Here is a 14,211-nt window from a genome sequence, read left to right on the forward strand (position 1 = left end):
ATGGGAATTACATTTCATGTGAACATCGTCCTATCCTTATTAGACGTTCTCTGCGGTAAACTACAGTCCTGTAGGAAGGGTCCATTGTTTTTCCAACCCACTTTTAACTTCCAACAAAATTACGTCTCACTGCAACGATGCACCATCTAGTGGACAAACGACTACTTATCGCCAATACTGGAAATGCAGCCATGATAATGATGATGAATATTTGGCTTTCTTTTAATCCTACTGAATTTGTAATTATGTATCGGCCGTTCTAATACCGATAGTATGTGGGTGCCTGTGTGTGTGTGCATGTGTATATGTGTGCACCGCCATCTACAGGCCAATGAGTGTATAGTCACTAAATGTACACATAACCTATTTTTTTTTAGACCCCCCCCCCATGGATGAAATTCTACGAAACTTGGCATACCCCCAGAGAATGCCAGGTCAATCATACACATAACATTTGGTGCAGTTCTGAACATCTTAACTGAAGATAGGGGCGATTAAAGCAGAATAATATTGCATTTTCATTTTTTACCGGGGGGTGCAAATCACAAATGAGTGATTATGGGCCAGGTTGATGTGGGCCCTTGAGACCAACATACCATAAAAGATTCTTCATCCTTGGTGCCACGGTTCAGGTAGTTATTTAGGAAAAACTGCTTTTTTTGCGGTTCGGGGGGCCCAGCACGGGGGGGGAGTGGCCCCCGGGGACGAAATGAAATTTTTCCGTAAAAGTCTAGTAGGGCTACATACCCACCAAATTTCATGTGCACCGGTGTTTCGGTGTCCCGGGTATCAATGACCAAAAATTCAGGAAGTTTCGCTAGCGGCGGTCATAATAATGTTAGCGTAATGGGACAATCACCATGCAGCATGCAATGACTACTGTCATTTTGCAAGACAATCTTTCTGTTAAAAATAGTGTTAAGTGTTATTGAGGAGAGGTAACACCTGTTTAGTCAATGTTGACAAATACAAGGTCCACAGTGACGTTTGTGGGGTGAGAGGTAATCAACTTACTGTATTGACTGCATGTGTCGAAGCATTCACTTTCCGTGTTAAACCGGTTGCTGTTACCATCACAACCACCGTACCAGAAGAGCGAGCATGCACCGATCTCTGTATTATAATACCACCTCTGCTCATACTTTCCACAAAATCTGCCGGCATCCACACTGAGTTCACACTGAGCTGCAAGCAAGACAATCATGTTTACTTTTTGACATGCAGGGGAACAGACCAGTTTTAGTGTAGTTGAGGGCAAACAGACGTGCAAATCAGGTAAAACTTGCAACAGACAATTAGCCTTTTCAGAACAGACCTGTCAAAGGCTTTCTTTGTGAAAAAGGTGATGTTATGTGTAATTTAGCTTTTATTTTTTTCCTCATTTCATTTTTATTTTATTTACATAATTTTAAGAGGATTTACTGGTGTATTAATTTGTCACACGTCTTGAGCATTTTAGTGTTCATTATAATGATTTTACAGGATTTTCAATTGTTTAATGTCACCTGCTTTGCATCCAAGAAAGCAGATGTTTAGACTGTCACACACAGGGAGCACATGATGGCTGCCCTACAGAGCCTGATGTTGAGTCATACAGAAAGTTTAAGTGAGGAAATGAGACTAAGTGCGATGAGCAGAAAGGGTACCATCAGTGTCTCCGCGCCCAATGGCCTGCTGACCCCCATCCTTTGTTTGGGTGTTCCGTGTCTGGTCCAGGCCTGTCTGCTCAGTATACTCTTCTACCTCCTCTGTGAATTCTTCCACAACTTCCGTAGTGCCAGTGGATGTTGGCCAAGGGACCCTGAAAAAGAGCATGGGTTTCATTTTGATCTTTGGGTGTGGATACCTATAAGCAGGGGTGCCGCTGGGGGGTTTAGGACGATTCTAAGGGCCCAGCACTGGCTGGCATGGGGCTCCCGGAGAGCTCACCCAATAATACTATATTACCGGGGAGGGGGATTAATGTCTGTCCCTTGCCTATAAGAATAGCCTAAGTACAATATTAGCAAGGAATTAACAAGATATTGATGTCAACCAGATGGTGGCCTATAATTGCACTGACAACTTGCTTTTGAAAACAATGATAATTTTAGTATAAAGGTATTTCTACTCTTACCTAGAACATAGTGTTAATTTTAACATAATTTTACTGGATTGTGATACAAATATATTACTAAATATACTCTTATTCTACTTATTTTACATAATATACCCTTTGCCATTCTAGTAGACAATACAAACTCATATTGTCTAGAATGACAAAGGTTAGATTATGTAAATTAAGTAGAATAAGAGCATAAAAAACACAATCTAAACTGAACAATGAGCATAGCATCACGGTTTCCATAACATCAACTTACACCTTGATTCCGAGCAATCCCAGTGACCCCTAAGGGAAATTCAAAGTTGCAAAGTACTAGAGGTCTGTAGACCACTGGCCAAAAAACATTTGATGTTTTTGTCACACAGATCACATCAAAAAATCTGGAGAAATATATCCTTTAGAAGTCACATTCTTACTTTTCAAGAGGGCGTTCTGCAGCTTCAAGAACACTCCCTTGGTTTTGTTGCTGGAAATCCCGACACATCTGCTTGATAGTTGCAGAAGGGTATGTGTTCACCTCCCCTGTGTGAATATAAGCAGCCACACCAGAATCACTGCAATGTAACCTCAGATGCTGCTTCATGGAATCATCTACATTCCATGTAAATAGCATAAAGAACACTCGGCTAGTATGAGCACAGAACTTTCGATGGAGACAACACTATAGGCCTGTTGATGTGGTGTGGGCCTGGCAGAATCAGGCTAGATGTGGAGGCACTACAGACAAAAGCTCTTGTACTTAAAAGCAATAGCATAAATGTAATAAAGTGTACACATTGTTTCTCTCACCACATACTTCTAATAAGTAAAATAAAAGTTATTTTGGAAGTCATAATTTATTGTATGTTTGAGTGGGACTACCCATTAGGCCCACATTTGGTGGTGGAAACTTTTCACTAATTAACTTTGGCTTGGCTTTGCTTACTTACATGTAAATCCATTTGACCACACCTTTCTTAAAGCAATTCTTTGTGCAATAGTGCATGTGTGTCTTTAGTTACCGCAAGCCGTTTTCACTCCCAAAATAGTACCTTATTCTGCTGAGAACATCAATCAAATCAAAACTATAGGCTAAACTAATCTTATACCTTGAAACTCAAAGTACAGATATAAAGAGAAAAGGGCAATGGTGAGTTTGTATAGATATAAGTAGAAAAGCAAGAAAGAATGCTGTTTCTCGCATAAGGGATTCCTTACTCTTAACGAAGCTCAGGAAGGTTCGCAAGAAGCGCTTGGCATATTCCTGCTCTCCTTGCTTCACCTCTCCCAGATGGACCATATGTTGCTCCAAGGGTAGGCTGGCCAGCTCCTCCACTTGTGTGGTGTTGAAGGTGTCCCCAACAGTCAGTGTGAACAGCACCACACCCTGACATCTTGCTAATTTGGAGGCATATTCAAGCTGGGCTCTATCCCAATAGCTCGTTTCCCCACCAATAATGGCAAGAACCATTCTGTTCTTACGTGACTTTACGGCCGTCAGGAGGCCTCTTGTGATGACCCACTCCACTGCATATCCCAGCCCATAGGACCCACCAAGCTGCTGCATGCTCTGGAAAATGTGTTTTTTCATTGCACTGCTGTCCTGAAAACTCGTAAAGTCAAACTCCTCTTGGACAGGAACTTGTTCTGCTGTGGGTCTGTATGAGCTGGGAACTGGTTGATACAAGGCAACTCTGGCCTGACCATCAGACCTGGATGGCTGGCTGCTCACAGCGATCTGCTCTACCACTGAACCTAGCAGCTCTTTCACACCCTCATACTGGTCTGCTTGCACATTGCGTGACCCGTCCACCAACACAGCCAGATCTAGGTTTACTTGAACAGGAGCTGGAGTCTTGTTCATATTGGAACAACTTGCGTCTCTTTTACAAGGATCTGAAATGAGTCAAAAGAGAATCACATAAAAAAAAAAAAAAACCTGTCAGCCGATGAAGGTTAGTCTACGTTGTGCACCATCTTTCACATTGATAACAATTTGTTCTAAAATATACCTAATAATTGTATCACAGTCACAAATCTATATACGCAGATATGTAGTGCCTCTAAAAAACATTCACCTGTCCGCCTTGGACAGTTTCACCTATTCTTGTTTACAATATTGAATCAAAGGTGTGACGACTAGGTACTGTGAATGACTTGAATTTCCCCTTGGGGATCAATAAAGTATCTATCTATCTGAATGTTCTGTGTTTGCTAACAATAGGTTCTCTTGAATTGTCCAGTGTCCAAATTGTTGCTCAAATTAACTATATGAAATGCTAGTTACAACATACTTAATTTTCATAATAAATTAAATGTAGGCTAGAATATATTTTAAATTGTGCAGGCCTAATTTGAACTACCAATAATTTGGCCATAAATATATGAAAAGTACATAAATATACAGACAAATACATACTTATTCAATTAATGAGACAATGCATCAATGAAATGAACTCATGGATGAGTGAATATATAAAATGAATGAGATAAATTATAAATTAATGAACTTTTAAAATGAATGAGATAAGTAATCTCACATACCGTAGCATATTATACACTTTTTAACATCACTTATCTGCTGGCGTTCTTGACCACTCTCCACCAGGCTCAGTATAAAACTTTGGGTTTCATCAGCCTGTGTAAACATCAAATACTAATTACTAATGCGCAAGGTCAATGATGTTGACCAAAAACTATATGGCAATTTTCATACAGTGAAACCCCCACATGTCCAACCCCTACATTTGATGACAAGTGAAGACAACAAGGAAAGAATTAGGGTGACTACATGTGCAGAACAATCTGGTAAAAGCACCAATCACATTATTATCAGAATTTTGAATATTCCATCTTACATAGTAAGTGGAAAAGTAACTAGATTCGGTAACACTTTACTTGACAGTATCGACATAAGAGTGAATGAACACATGACACTGTCATGACAAATGAACCCTAACCCTAATACTACCCTCTAACCCTAATCCAAACCCTAACCCTAACTTGTTATGACAAAAACCGAATGACACTTAATGACAGAAGCGTTATGTCATCAACGTTTATGACTTGTTTATGACACGTTCATGACAGTGTCATGTCACTCTTATGTTGATACTGTAGAGTAAAGTGTAACCCTAGATTCCTTCATTCAGGAATCATGATGAACTGTAACTAATACTAACGATTACTCCAAAGGGTATTCATTCTGATTTAATGAAATTGGATTGGACATTTTCTTAATCAGAGTAGAGTATAATCAGACTGAAATCGGATTGTTTGTTACTGCACTAAATGTAATGTTGATGGAGTGTTCAAGGACAGACATACATGACAAATGAGATATCCAAAAAGACATCACATATAAGTTAAGCGGGGCAGTGTGGAGTGGTACCAAATTGTACTAACCGTTTAAACCGTTTATTTTCATAACAATCCGTCAGTCTTCCTATGAACAAGATTCATACACTTTTTTCTTCATTATTGTACTTACCTCGAAAGCGCTTCGGACATTAGGGGCATTCCTGAAGGAGATGACAGCAGGGTGAATGTCGTGGGCTTTGAATTCCAGGACAGCAGTGTTAATTGCCTTGATATCCTGGGAGGCTCCATTGGTGACGAAGACAGCCACCTTCCGCATGAGCAGACCCTTTCGTGTGCGCTTAAAGACATGTCTGGCCACGAAGCGCATGGCTGTCCCAATGTTGCGGCGGTTGGAGGTGCGTTCCAGGGCAATGTTATTCACCTCTTCGATGAGGTGCTTCTTACGATGGTAGTCTGAGAACCGGACCAGGTACTTCACACTGGAGCTGAAGGACACAATTGCCACCCGGGCGCCCCTAGGGCAGTTGCTCTCAGCAATGGACATGTCCTCCAGTAAGTGATGGACAATGGCGCGCATCCTTTCAAACACCTCAGGGGTCACATCCTCAGACATGTCGAGGGCTATCACCAGCTCAGTGGGGTAGGCTGGGCACTCTATCAGACCTTAGAACACAATACAAGAGTGTTATCACAGAAAATAAACTGGTACTATAATTTTATACTATAACAATCACTGGCATCTACAACTGTCAAGTATGTGTGGATGATATAGAAATGTGTGATCTATTTTGGCTTGACAAGCTTTCAAGGGTTTATAATCCTTTCAAGGGTAGATAATAACACTAGGATCAATTAAAAATTATGATTTCTTTCATGCTGATTACTTTAAACATGACAATAACTCCATGTGAACAATAACATGTACGTACCAAAAAAAGACATGTTTTAAAAAAAAAAAAAAAAAAAAAAATGAAAACCTTACCTGAGGCACAAGCTGTTTAAGAAGAAGGTGACAGATAATTAGTCAAAATCATTTATAAATCAAATACAGAATGATATGGAATAAAATAATAGTACTGGCCCCTGGCCATGGAACTCTTGTCAAACTGCAAATATATGAATTTATGGCAAACAGAAACCTATTACTTACTTCAGTGATACAGCATGCAATAATAGTATAAAATGTAAACATACCACAGTTGTCCCGCACATAGTTGATTAGTTCGCAGTCCTGTAAAATACAGTGTTTACATTTCAGAGTTGTAGAATGTCACTAATGTAACCAAAGAGAAACCAAGAACAAGGGGGAAAAGAGCGTACACTCATCTGTCTGGGTCCGGGAGCTCCTCTGGAGCCCTGAAAAGTAAACAGCACACTTTGAATCTGACCTAATCTCACCTTGCTTTTCCATTGCTGTAGGCATTCAGGAAACAGCACTGAGAGGATCAAAGACAGCTGGACATTGCTCCAGCTGGGCCATTTACTGTCTAATGAAGGAATTGCCGTACATTGAGCTGATAGTATAATCCAAAGTGGTTTACAGAGACAAAGACAGTCCCTCTGGAACAACTTGGGGTTAATTGCTCAGGAGCAGAAAGGTATAAAAGGTGTGTACAGTATATCAGATAATAAATATCACATCCAACAAATATTAATAACTGATTAAGCATCCTTAAAACCAAAAGCTGTAAACATGAAAAGTTTTATCTTTTAATCCTCATGACATATAAGTTCAACCAAAAATACAGTGCTTACTGATTCACAACGTACAAAAACATAGCTGGAACATCATTTCAATGATCGTTTTATTTTTAATTATCATTATTTCACTAATTCACTATCTTACCCTGTGTCCAGTTGGTCCAGTAGTTCCAGGGTCACCTGGCAGACCACTATTGCCAGCATTGCCCTGTTTTAATATTTTGCAATTCAGTTATAAATAGTAAATGATAATATTTCAATACTGAAAAAATATCATTGTTGTGGGTACACGGCAGTTCTCACCCCTCGCCCCCTGTTTCCTTTGACTCCAGGACCTCCACTTTTACCTTTAGTACCATCCTCTCCCTATGGCACAAACAAAAATTATCATTGTATCATGTCCTCACTTGAAATATGGAATTCAATTCTTTGTCTTGTAAAATCTACACAAATACTGGTAAAGTATAGAATATTTCAGAGATGACTTACTTGTAGTCCTGGATAACCTGGAAAGCCTGACTCGCCCTTTAAAATATTGTATTGATCAGTACATTAAAATTCAGGTCTTTGCATTACACATTTTTCACAGGTACTGACAAATGTAAATGCAACACTGACCTCTGGTGGCACAGCATGTGGCATTCACAACTCAAAACATGTCCCATAAAACTTGTAAAATTCCTCTAAATAGGATACTATTTTCACATTTTCCTGTTTAGCTTCTTTAGACAACAGCACTCTTGGCTGTACCTTCAGTCCTTTGGGTCCTGGAGGTCCGTAGCCATCTCTCCCATCAAGCCCCTGATTCAAGCACAAACAATGAAAATAGTTTTAAGGACATTAAATAACTAATAAATGACTGACAAGCAGTTAAGTTGTGCATTAAGTTTTTGTTTTTATTTTTGTTTAAGTGATTTAAAAGTTTATTAAACATGCAGCACAACTGCATCATTATTGCAACACTGATTATCATACTGTTTGTCTGGGAAGGTGAATCCATGGCTTTATACCACCAGTGTTGATAATTGTTAAAGAAACAGGATAGAAGAGCTGTTTGCAAATTTAAGTTTGAGAAGCTTTTTAAATAGACGTACCGGGGGTCCTCTGGGGCCTGCAGATCCAATCCCTCCTTTGATTCCAGAATCTCCTTGTTGACCCTAAACAGGCACACAGTGAACATGATGAGGGTAGGACTAAACATAGGATTGGTGTAGTAGTGGTTAGTGAAGGGCAGTGTTGGGAGTAATGCATTAAAAAAGTCATGTAATTACAGTAATGCATTGCTTTTTGCTGTAATGCAGTAATGTACTGTAAGGCATTACCAATGCAATTATTTTTTACTCGGTACAATTCTCAGTAACTGACTGACTGACTGCTTTTTAATCCAAAATTGAGAAATGCTCAATTGGCACCAGAGAAAATTATCCAAGAATTAAAAAAGAAAATCTATGCTGGTCCTGGAATTTGATTGCCTTATTTAGATGACTGCAGAAAGGGAATTTGAGTTATCTCTGCCATTCATGCAACAGATCTAACATGGTTAGGCTATACTTCTCATTTCAAGCAGTGAGAATAACTAAAATGTTGCTTTTACAGACAAAGATCATAGCCATTATTCTCAAACTATATGCATTAAGTCTACACCACTGTAAGTGGAAGGAAAGGCAACCAGCAATGATGAGAACCATTTAAAGTCAACATACAATTTCACTATGGCTATATTTTACTATATTAAGTTGTGAGTGACCTTTGGCCTTTGGGGCCTACATTGTCACGTGAGCCATAACTGCAACCATTATATTGTTCTTTTGTTAGCCTTAAGCCTAGCTCAGTCATTATGCCATACCACATAACCTCCTGTTGTGTAATGAGCTGCATTGAACACATGAAGATCTATTGAGAACACCAAATCCATATTTAATGTTATTTTGGTGAAAGTAATGTAAATGTATTGTAATGCCTTACAATTCAAAGACAGTAATATTGTAATGTAACAAATTACTTTGAGATGACAGTAACAAGTAATAAATAATGCATTACGCTTTTGAAGTAACTTGCCCAACACTGGTGAAGGAATATACTGTCTATGGACAGTAGAATATTTTAATATTTTAATATTCTACTATCCATGTTCTAATTTAAACTTTTACGTGCTACGGTGCACTTATGCGTAGAATTACGTATTAGGATGCCCTAACAATTTGCCTGCCCGATTTGTACCAAAGATGTGGCTGAGAGAGATTACGTGGGGAGGAACTGTTATTTCAGTTAGCCTATTAGCTGGTTTGATGCTCAATGAGCTCAATGCAAATCAAACAGGCTAATAGGCTAACTGAAATAAAACCATTCCAATCTCTATGTATGGTGAAGGGTATGTGATGATGTTGGGCTATTTTAATTCCAAAGGCCAAGGGAACTTTATCAGGATGCATGGTATCCTGGATCCATGAAATAACTGGCCTTTAAAAATACAAATCTGCCTGCCTCTATGGGAATTTAACATAGGGGTGCCAATACTTGTAATTGGTGTCCTTAAAGGTTGGATATGTCCTCATTTTTTTACTTAAGGCATTAAGATCAATTTCCAAAAGATGATTTTATATTCCTCTTTTTAGTCAACTTTAGCAGAGGTGCCAATAATTCTGGGGACAACTGTAGTTGAAATGCTTAATATACTGTAGGTCTTACATGTCAAGGACAGGATCTTGGGAGGAGGAAAATTCATACTGTGATATGCATGTTTACCTTTTAACACATACTATAACTATGTAAAGTGTCAACAAATGGCACAGACATAGAAACATTCAAGGTTGTACCTATTGGTGTTGTAAACTGTGTTGCATTTTGTGGTAAATTTTGTAATTATTGATTTAAAGCCTATATTTGGCATACACAAGTTGTATTATTTGAAGGAAAGATTTGCTTTTGTTGTACTTTTTAAATGTTTTGTAGATGTTAATCTTTTGCAAACAAAATGTAATTTTGCCCACAATGGCCAGGGTGCTTTGGTTTAGGCCTGTGTGATAATTGTTTTGACAACAACATCAGTCAGCAGGCAAAAACTGTCTCATGCATGAACTAGCAATCATGTGGTGTGTGGGACCATTGACCTAACCCAATGATGTTTATGCTATGGATCTTTAGGGCCCCATGTGTGTGAAGAGTGTGGATGTGAGCATGTATGTGCATTTGATTTGACTAACTTTCTGTCCCTTTGATCCTGCACCTCCTGGAGATCCTTTGGGACCTGTAGTTCCTGGTCGTCCCTTCAGAGAGAACACATTTTATTACAGTGATTGGTGCTGTTTTCCATATGGCTTCAGGCCATTAGGAGCAATTTGTGGGATAAGACAAAAAAAATGTATTGGATTAGAATCACCAACTATACTTTTAATGCAGCATAGTGTCATTTTTGCAATTAATCTGCGTTTTTGTTTTAAGCAAATATTCACAGAATAGTGCAACACAACACTCTGTGATTTACAGTGTGGTTATCTTTGACAGTTACCTGAGGTCCAGGTAAACCAGAACTGCCACTTGGCCCTATTAGACCGATAGGACCTCTTGGCCCCTGAAAGACAAATAAATCAGGCATTAATAACCATACAAGGTAAAGACCATAATCATGAGCAATAACAACACTACATGAAATTACATTTCATGTTGAAACTGAAAGCTTTTGCTTAAACGTTTTACTGATGTATCTTTGAGAAATGACGTGTAGAACAGAAACACAAAACAAATTTACTACAGTAAGTTTTAACAGCACGTTTTCATGTCCTGGAGCTTTCATCTGTCTGAAAATGGGACTTTGTATATACATAGTATATCTGACTAAATTAGTGATCATTCCTTTCTTCATTTACAGTTCATGAACTCCTGCCAGAAGGTCTCCTTCATACTCGTTTTGACAACAAAAGCTTTCTGTACACACAGCATATTCAGTATCGGTGTTTGTATCAAAACACATCAGCAGGCTATTTAATGAGAGGTATTTAAGTATAACTTTCCTCATTTTTCAACAGAAAGTCTAACAGTAAAACTTCTTAACAACAGTTAATTGGTCGTTCTAGATTAATTAAGAATGGAATGAGTTTATTGTCTGCTTCCATTTGTTAAAAACGTATACACAGCATCAACATCAACGCCGTCTTATTGGAATCTACAGTACTTAAGCAGACCCATTGCAAATGACAACCTATAGGGCTACAGTATGTACATTTGCAACGTTTGATTATACGTGTAGTCCAACTAGCAGTGTTACCTGAGCGCCTGATGGCCCAGGGCTGCCCTGGATTCCAATATCTCCCGGATCTCCAATTGATCCCTGTAATAAAGCAGATGCACAGCGGTTAAAGTGGGATTTGGCAGGTGGGGGAACCCTAAAATCCAGTGTCAATGCAATGGGGAAAAATGATGAACATATTGAGTATCGTGGTGTAGCAATACTTTTTGGACAAGAATTGTTAGCTTTTTTGTCACCTCTGTACATGCGAAAAATTAACTCACCATTTATTTTAACAATATCATCGCACTACAGTATATCGTTGGTATGAAATAATATATTTATTATTTTTATCTGAGGTGGCGGAACTGCCCCAATAACACACACACACACACTTTAAACCCTGCAGATGCATGATACATTAATCAATTCTAGCAATATTGTTGATAACTATTGGTCAAATTTACCATTATTTCTTTGTGATATTGACATTTGCATAAACAGAACAGACAAGTTGCTCTTTATTTTATACAAAATTGTCTTGCAATCTGACAGCATTCATAAGTACATCTGCATCTAACCTGTTACTAGCTATGTTAAAAACTCCAATACAACATTTAATAATAATAGTTGCAGCAAATTGATACATCGCATTGTTGTGGGAATACAAATAGATGTTATATCTTGCTCAATACTAACTCCAGATACAGTAGTCTCAGACAGGAGACTAGACCATGGATTATCTAACCATGGAATATCTCACATGTCCATAGAATCCATAGTCCATAGAATATCTAACATGCTGATATTATACACCTAAAATCCTTAAAGTCCCCCCTCAGCTATGTAGGCTTGTCTTGAATGTCAAATTTAGATTAGCCATAACTAAAGACTAGGGTAGGTTAAAGACTATGGCCCTCTTGTGCTTTCCTGTATTATCACTCAGAGCAGCCTTCCTATAGGACTGGATTAAAATATATCTGTCCGAGACCAGTGTGCATATCTGAATTTGAGACATCTTATGCAAAATTATAGAAGAGAGAATGTCCGCTCAGGCCTGAAGAAGACCCAGACGGGTCGAAACGTTGTTGGTTTTTAATTAAAAGTTTAGAGCTAAACTCCGTTGTTCTCTCTTCTATTACGCTCATATACCTTTGTCCTGCACCTGGCCTAAAGAAAGGTGGGATGTGCACACAACTACCTCACTAAAAATCTTATGCAATGTTGCCTCTTCAACAGCAGTTCAAACTTTACCTTGACACCTGGGTTACCTCTTCTCCCTTGAGGGCCCTTGAAAACAGAAAAAGAATCAAAATCATACCAGTGAAATTGGTGACGCAATAAGACCCAAAGACATTAATGCAATGAGGGGATGATGGGCATACTGTGTTTCCAGCATCCCCTGGTCTCCCTGGCGAACCGTCCGGTCCTGCTTCTCCCTGTAAAAGGAGCAAGAGGCAAAAAGCTGAGTCAGTAGTGCTGTAAATCTATCTACTTTTATCGTGTCAATTTGTATCATGCACCCATGTTACTTCACAAACCTGCATTCCTCTGTGTCCATTCTCTCCTTTTTGGCCTGCTATAGTGTTGTCTGTCCCAGGCTCTCCCTGAACAGAGCGAAAAGGAAATGTTTTGAACAGGAAAAGACACTACATGTAGGTCATCCAGTGCACCTTGATATTAGACTCAAGATTCACAGAGCCTCTTATATTACACAACATTGATGTAACAAATACAAGTTGTTGCTGCTCTGGCAATTCCCTCAATTAGTTAATGTGACACAGTTGCACATAGATTTTAGTAACAATGTGTCAATAGCATCACAAAGAACAGTAGTATTCTCCAACCATAGATCACATGGTAACTAATGTTTTGTGCTGCTGTAAGAGAAAATATTAACATTTTTGAATGACCTGTGAGTCAAAATACACATGAAATTCACATGAGTGAGTGATTAAAGCTGACCAAAAGTCAGTAAAACTTACAGGATCTCCTCTCAGACCACTCTGTCCCTTGACACCAGGGTCCCCTCTAATACCACGGCGACCCTGGAACGCACAGGAGGATGAGAGGATATTTCAGATGGAATAATGCCTGTGTTCCAATTTGCATACTTCTATACTAACAATACCTAACATGAATGCACAAGTGCATTCACTTGTGCATTTTTATTCTATCTATAATTTCATGTGCTGGCAAATACATTCCTAAATCTAATGATCATGCTGATTTTGAGGCTGTCTTGAATGAAAATATGTTCAGTGCATGCAGATGCAATAGACCCATTAGAAAAATACTTTACTGGGCTGCCAGGCTCTCCTCTCTCTCCAGAAGCACCAGCCACACCAGTGACACCCTGTGAAGGATAGATATCAAAATGTTAATGTAAAAACAAGTTAAAATATACATTCCGACTATCATAAAACTACCATAACTGCAGTTTCATTTTGGATGAGTAAAATATATTGAATGTCTGTTTGTTTCAGCAAAAAGTCTTTGAAAACATTGAAAAAACAGGAAAGTTGAGGCACTCCTGATACATGTAAAAAGCCTTTAATCGGAAATGGCTACATGCTAATGTGTTTCAACTCAACCCCTTTTGAAGAGCACCCTGAATGTTTTGACTATAACAAAAGAAAATTCGACCCAGAGAAGCGTTCCTTCTTCTTTTCTTTCAAAAAAAAAGTTTAGTTGAAGAGAATCTGGAGGTAAATTACCTGTTCACCATTAACTCCATCCAGTCCATGTTCTCCATCTTCTCCCTGTCAAACAGAAATTGGATCCATGATGCTAAATGAGCTAAGTGGTATTGTCATTAATACAGTTCTGTGTTACATTTATATATTTGGATGTATGTGCTACACACCACACTGCAGATGTA

The 14,211-nt window shown here is 38.7% G+C and overlaps 1 protein-coding gene across 3 annotated transcripts in view; it reads right to left on the minus strand.

Moving 5' to 3' along the window:
* The window catches only part of LOC125305956 (collagen alpha-6(VI) chain-like), a 45,741-nt gene that overhangs the window by 9,806 nt on the left and 21,724 nt on the right, over positions 1-14,211 (minus strand). For 2 of the 3 annotated variants that reach the window (XM_048261045.1, XM_048261046.1), the window contains exons 19-40: positions 14,048-14,092; positions 13,633-13,686; positions 13,316-13,378; positions 12,872-12,937; positions 12,716-12,769; positions 12,585-12,620; positions 11,370-11,432; positions 10,614-10,676; positions 10,309-10,371; positions 8,200-8,262; positions 7,856-7,906; positions 7,595-7,630; positions 7,409-7,471; positions 7,251-7,313; positions 6,725-6,760; positions 6,599-6,635; positions 6,387-6,398; positions 5,574-6,067; positions 4,628-4,721; positions 3,302-3,979; positions 2,521-2,626; positions 1,647-1,801 (exon numbers count right to left, since the gene is read on the minus strand). In XM_048261045.1, the coding sequence (XP_048117002.1) occupies positions 1,647-1,801; positions 2,521-2,626; positions 3,302-3,979; positions 4,628-4,721; positions 5,574-6,067; positions 6,387-6,398; positions 6,599-6,635; positions 6,725-6,760; positions 7,251-7,313; positions 7,409-7,471; positions 7,595-7,630; positions 7,856-7,906; positions 8,200-8,262; positions 10,309-10,371; positions 10,614-10,676; positions 11,370-11,432; positions 12,585-12,620; positions 12,716-12,769; positions 12,872-12,937; positions 13,316-13,378; positions 13,633-13,686; positions 14,048-14,092 (2,395 nt within the window). Of the gene's footprint in view, positions 1-1,014; positions 1,186-1,646; positions 1,802-2,520; positions 2,627-3,301; positions 3,980-4,627; positions 4,722-5,573; positions 6,068-6,386; positions 6,399-6,598; positions 6,636-6,724; positions 6,761-7,250; positions 7,314-7,408; positions 7,472-7,594; positions 7,631-7,855; positions 7,907-8,199; positions 8,263-10,308; positions 10,372-10,613; positions 10,677-11,369; positions 11,433-12,584; positions 12,621-12,715; positions 12,770-12,871; positions 12,938-13,315; positions 13,379-13,632; positions 13,687-14,047; positions 14,093-14,211 lie in introns of all 3 variants that reach the window. The other variant, XM_048261044.1, reaches the window with a different exon arrangement.

The sequence above is a fragment of the Alosa alosa genome, chromosome 13 (genome assembly GCF_017589495.1).
Source record: "Alosa alosa isolate M-15738 ecotype Scorff River chromosome 13, AALO_Geno_1.1, whole genome shotgun sequence".
Lineage (NCBI taxonomy): Eukaryota > Metazoa > Chordata > Actinopteri > Clupeiformes > Clupeidae > Alosa > Alosa alosa.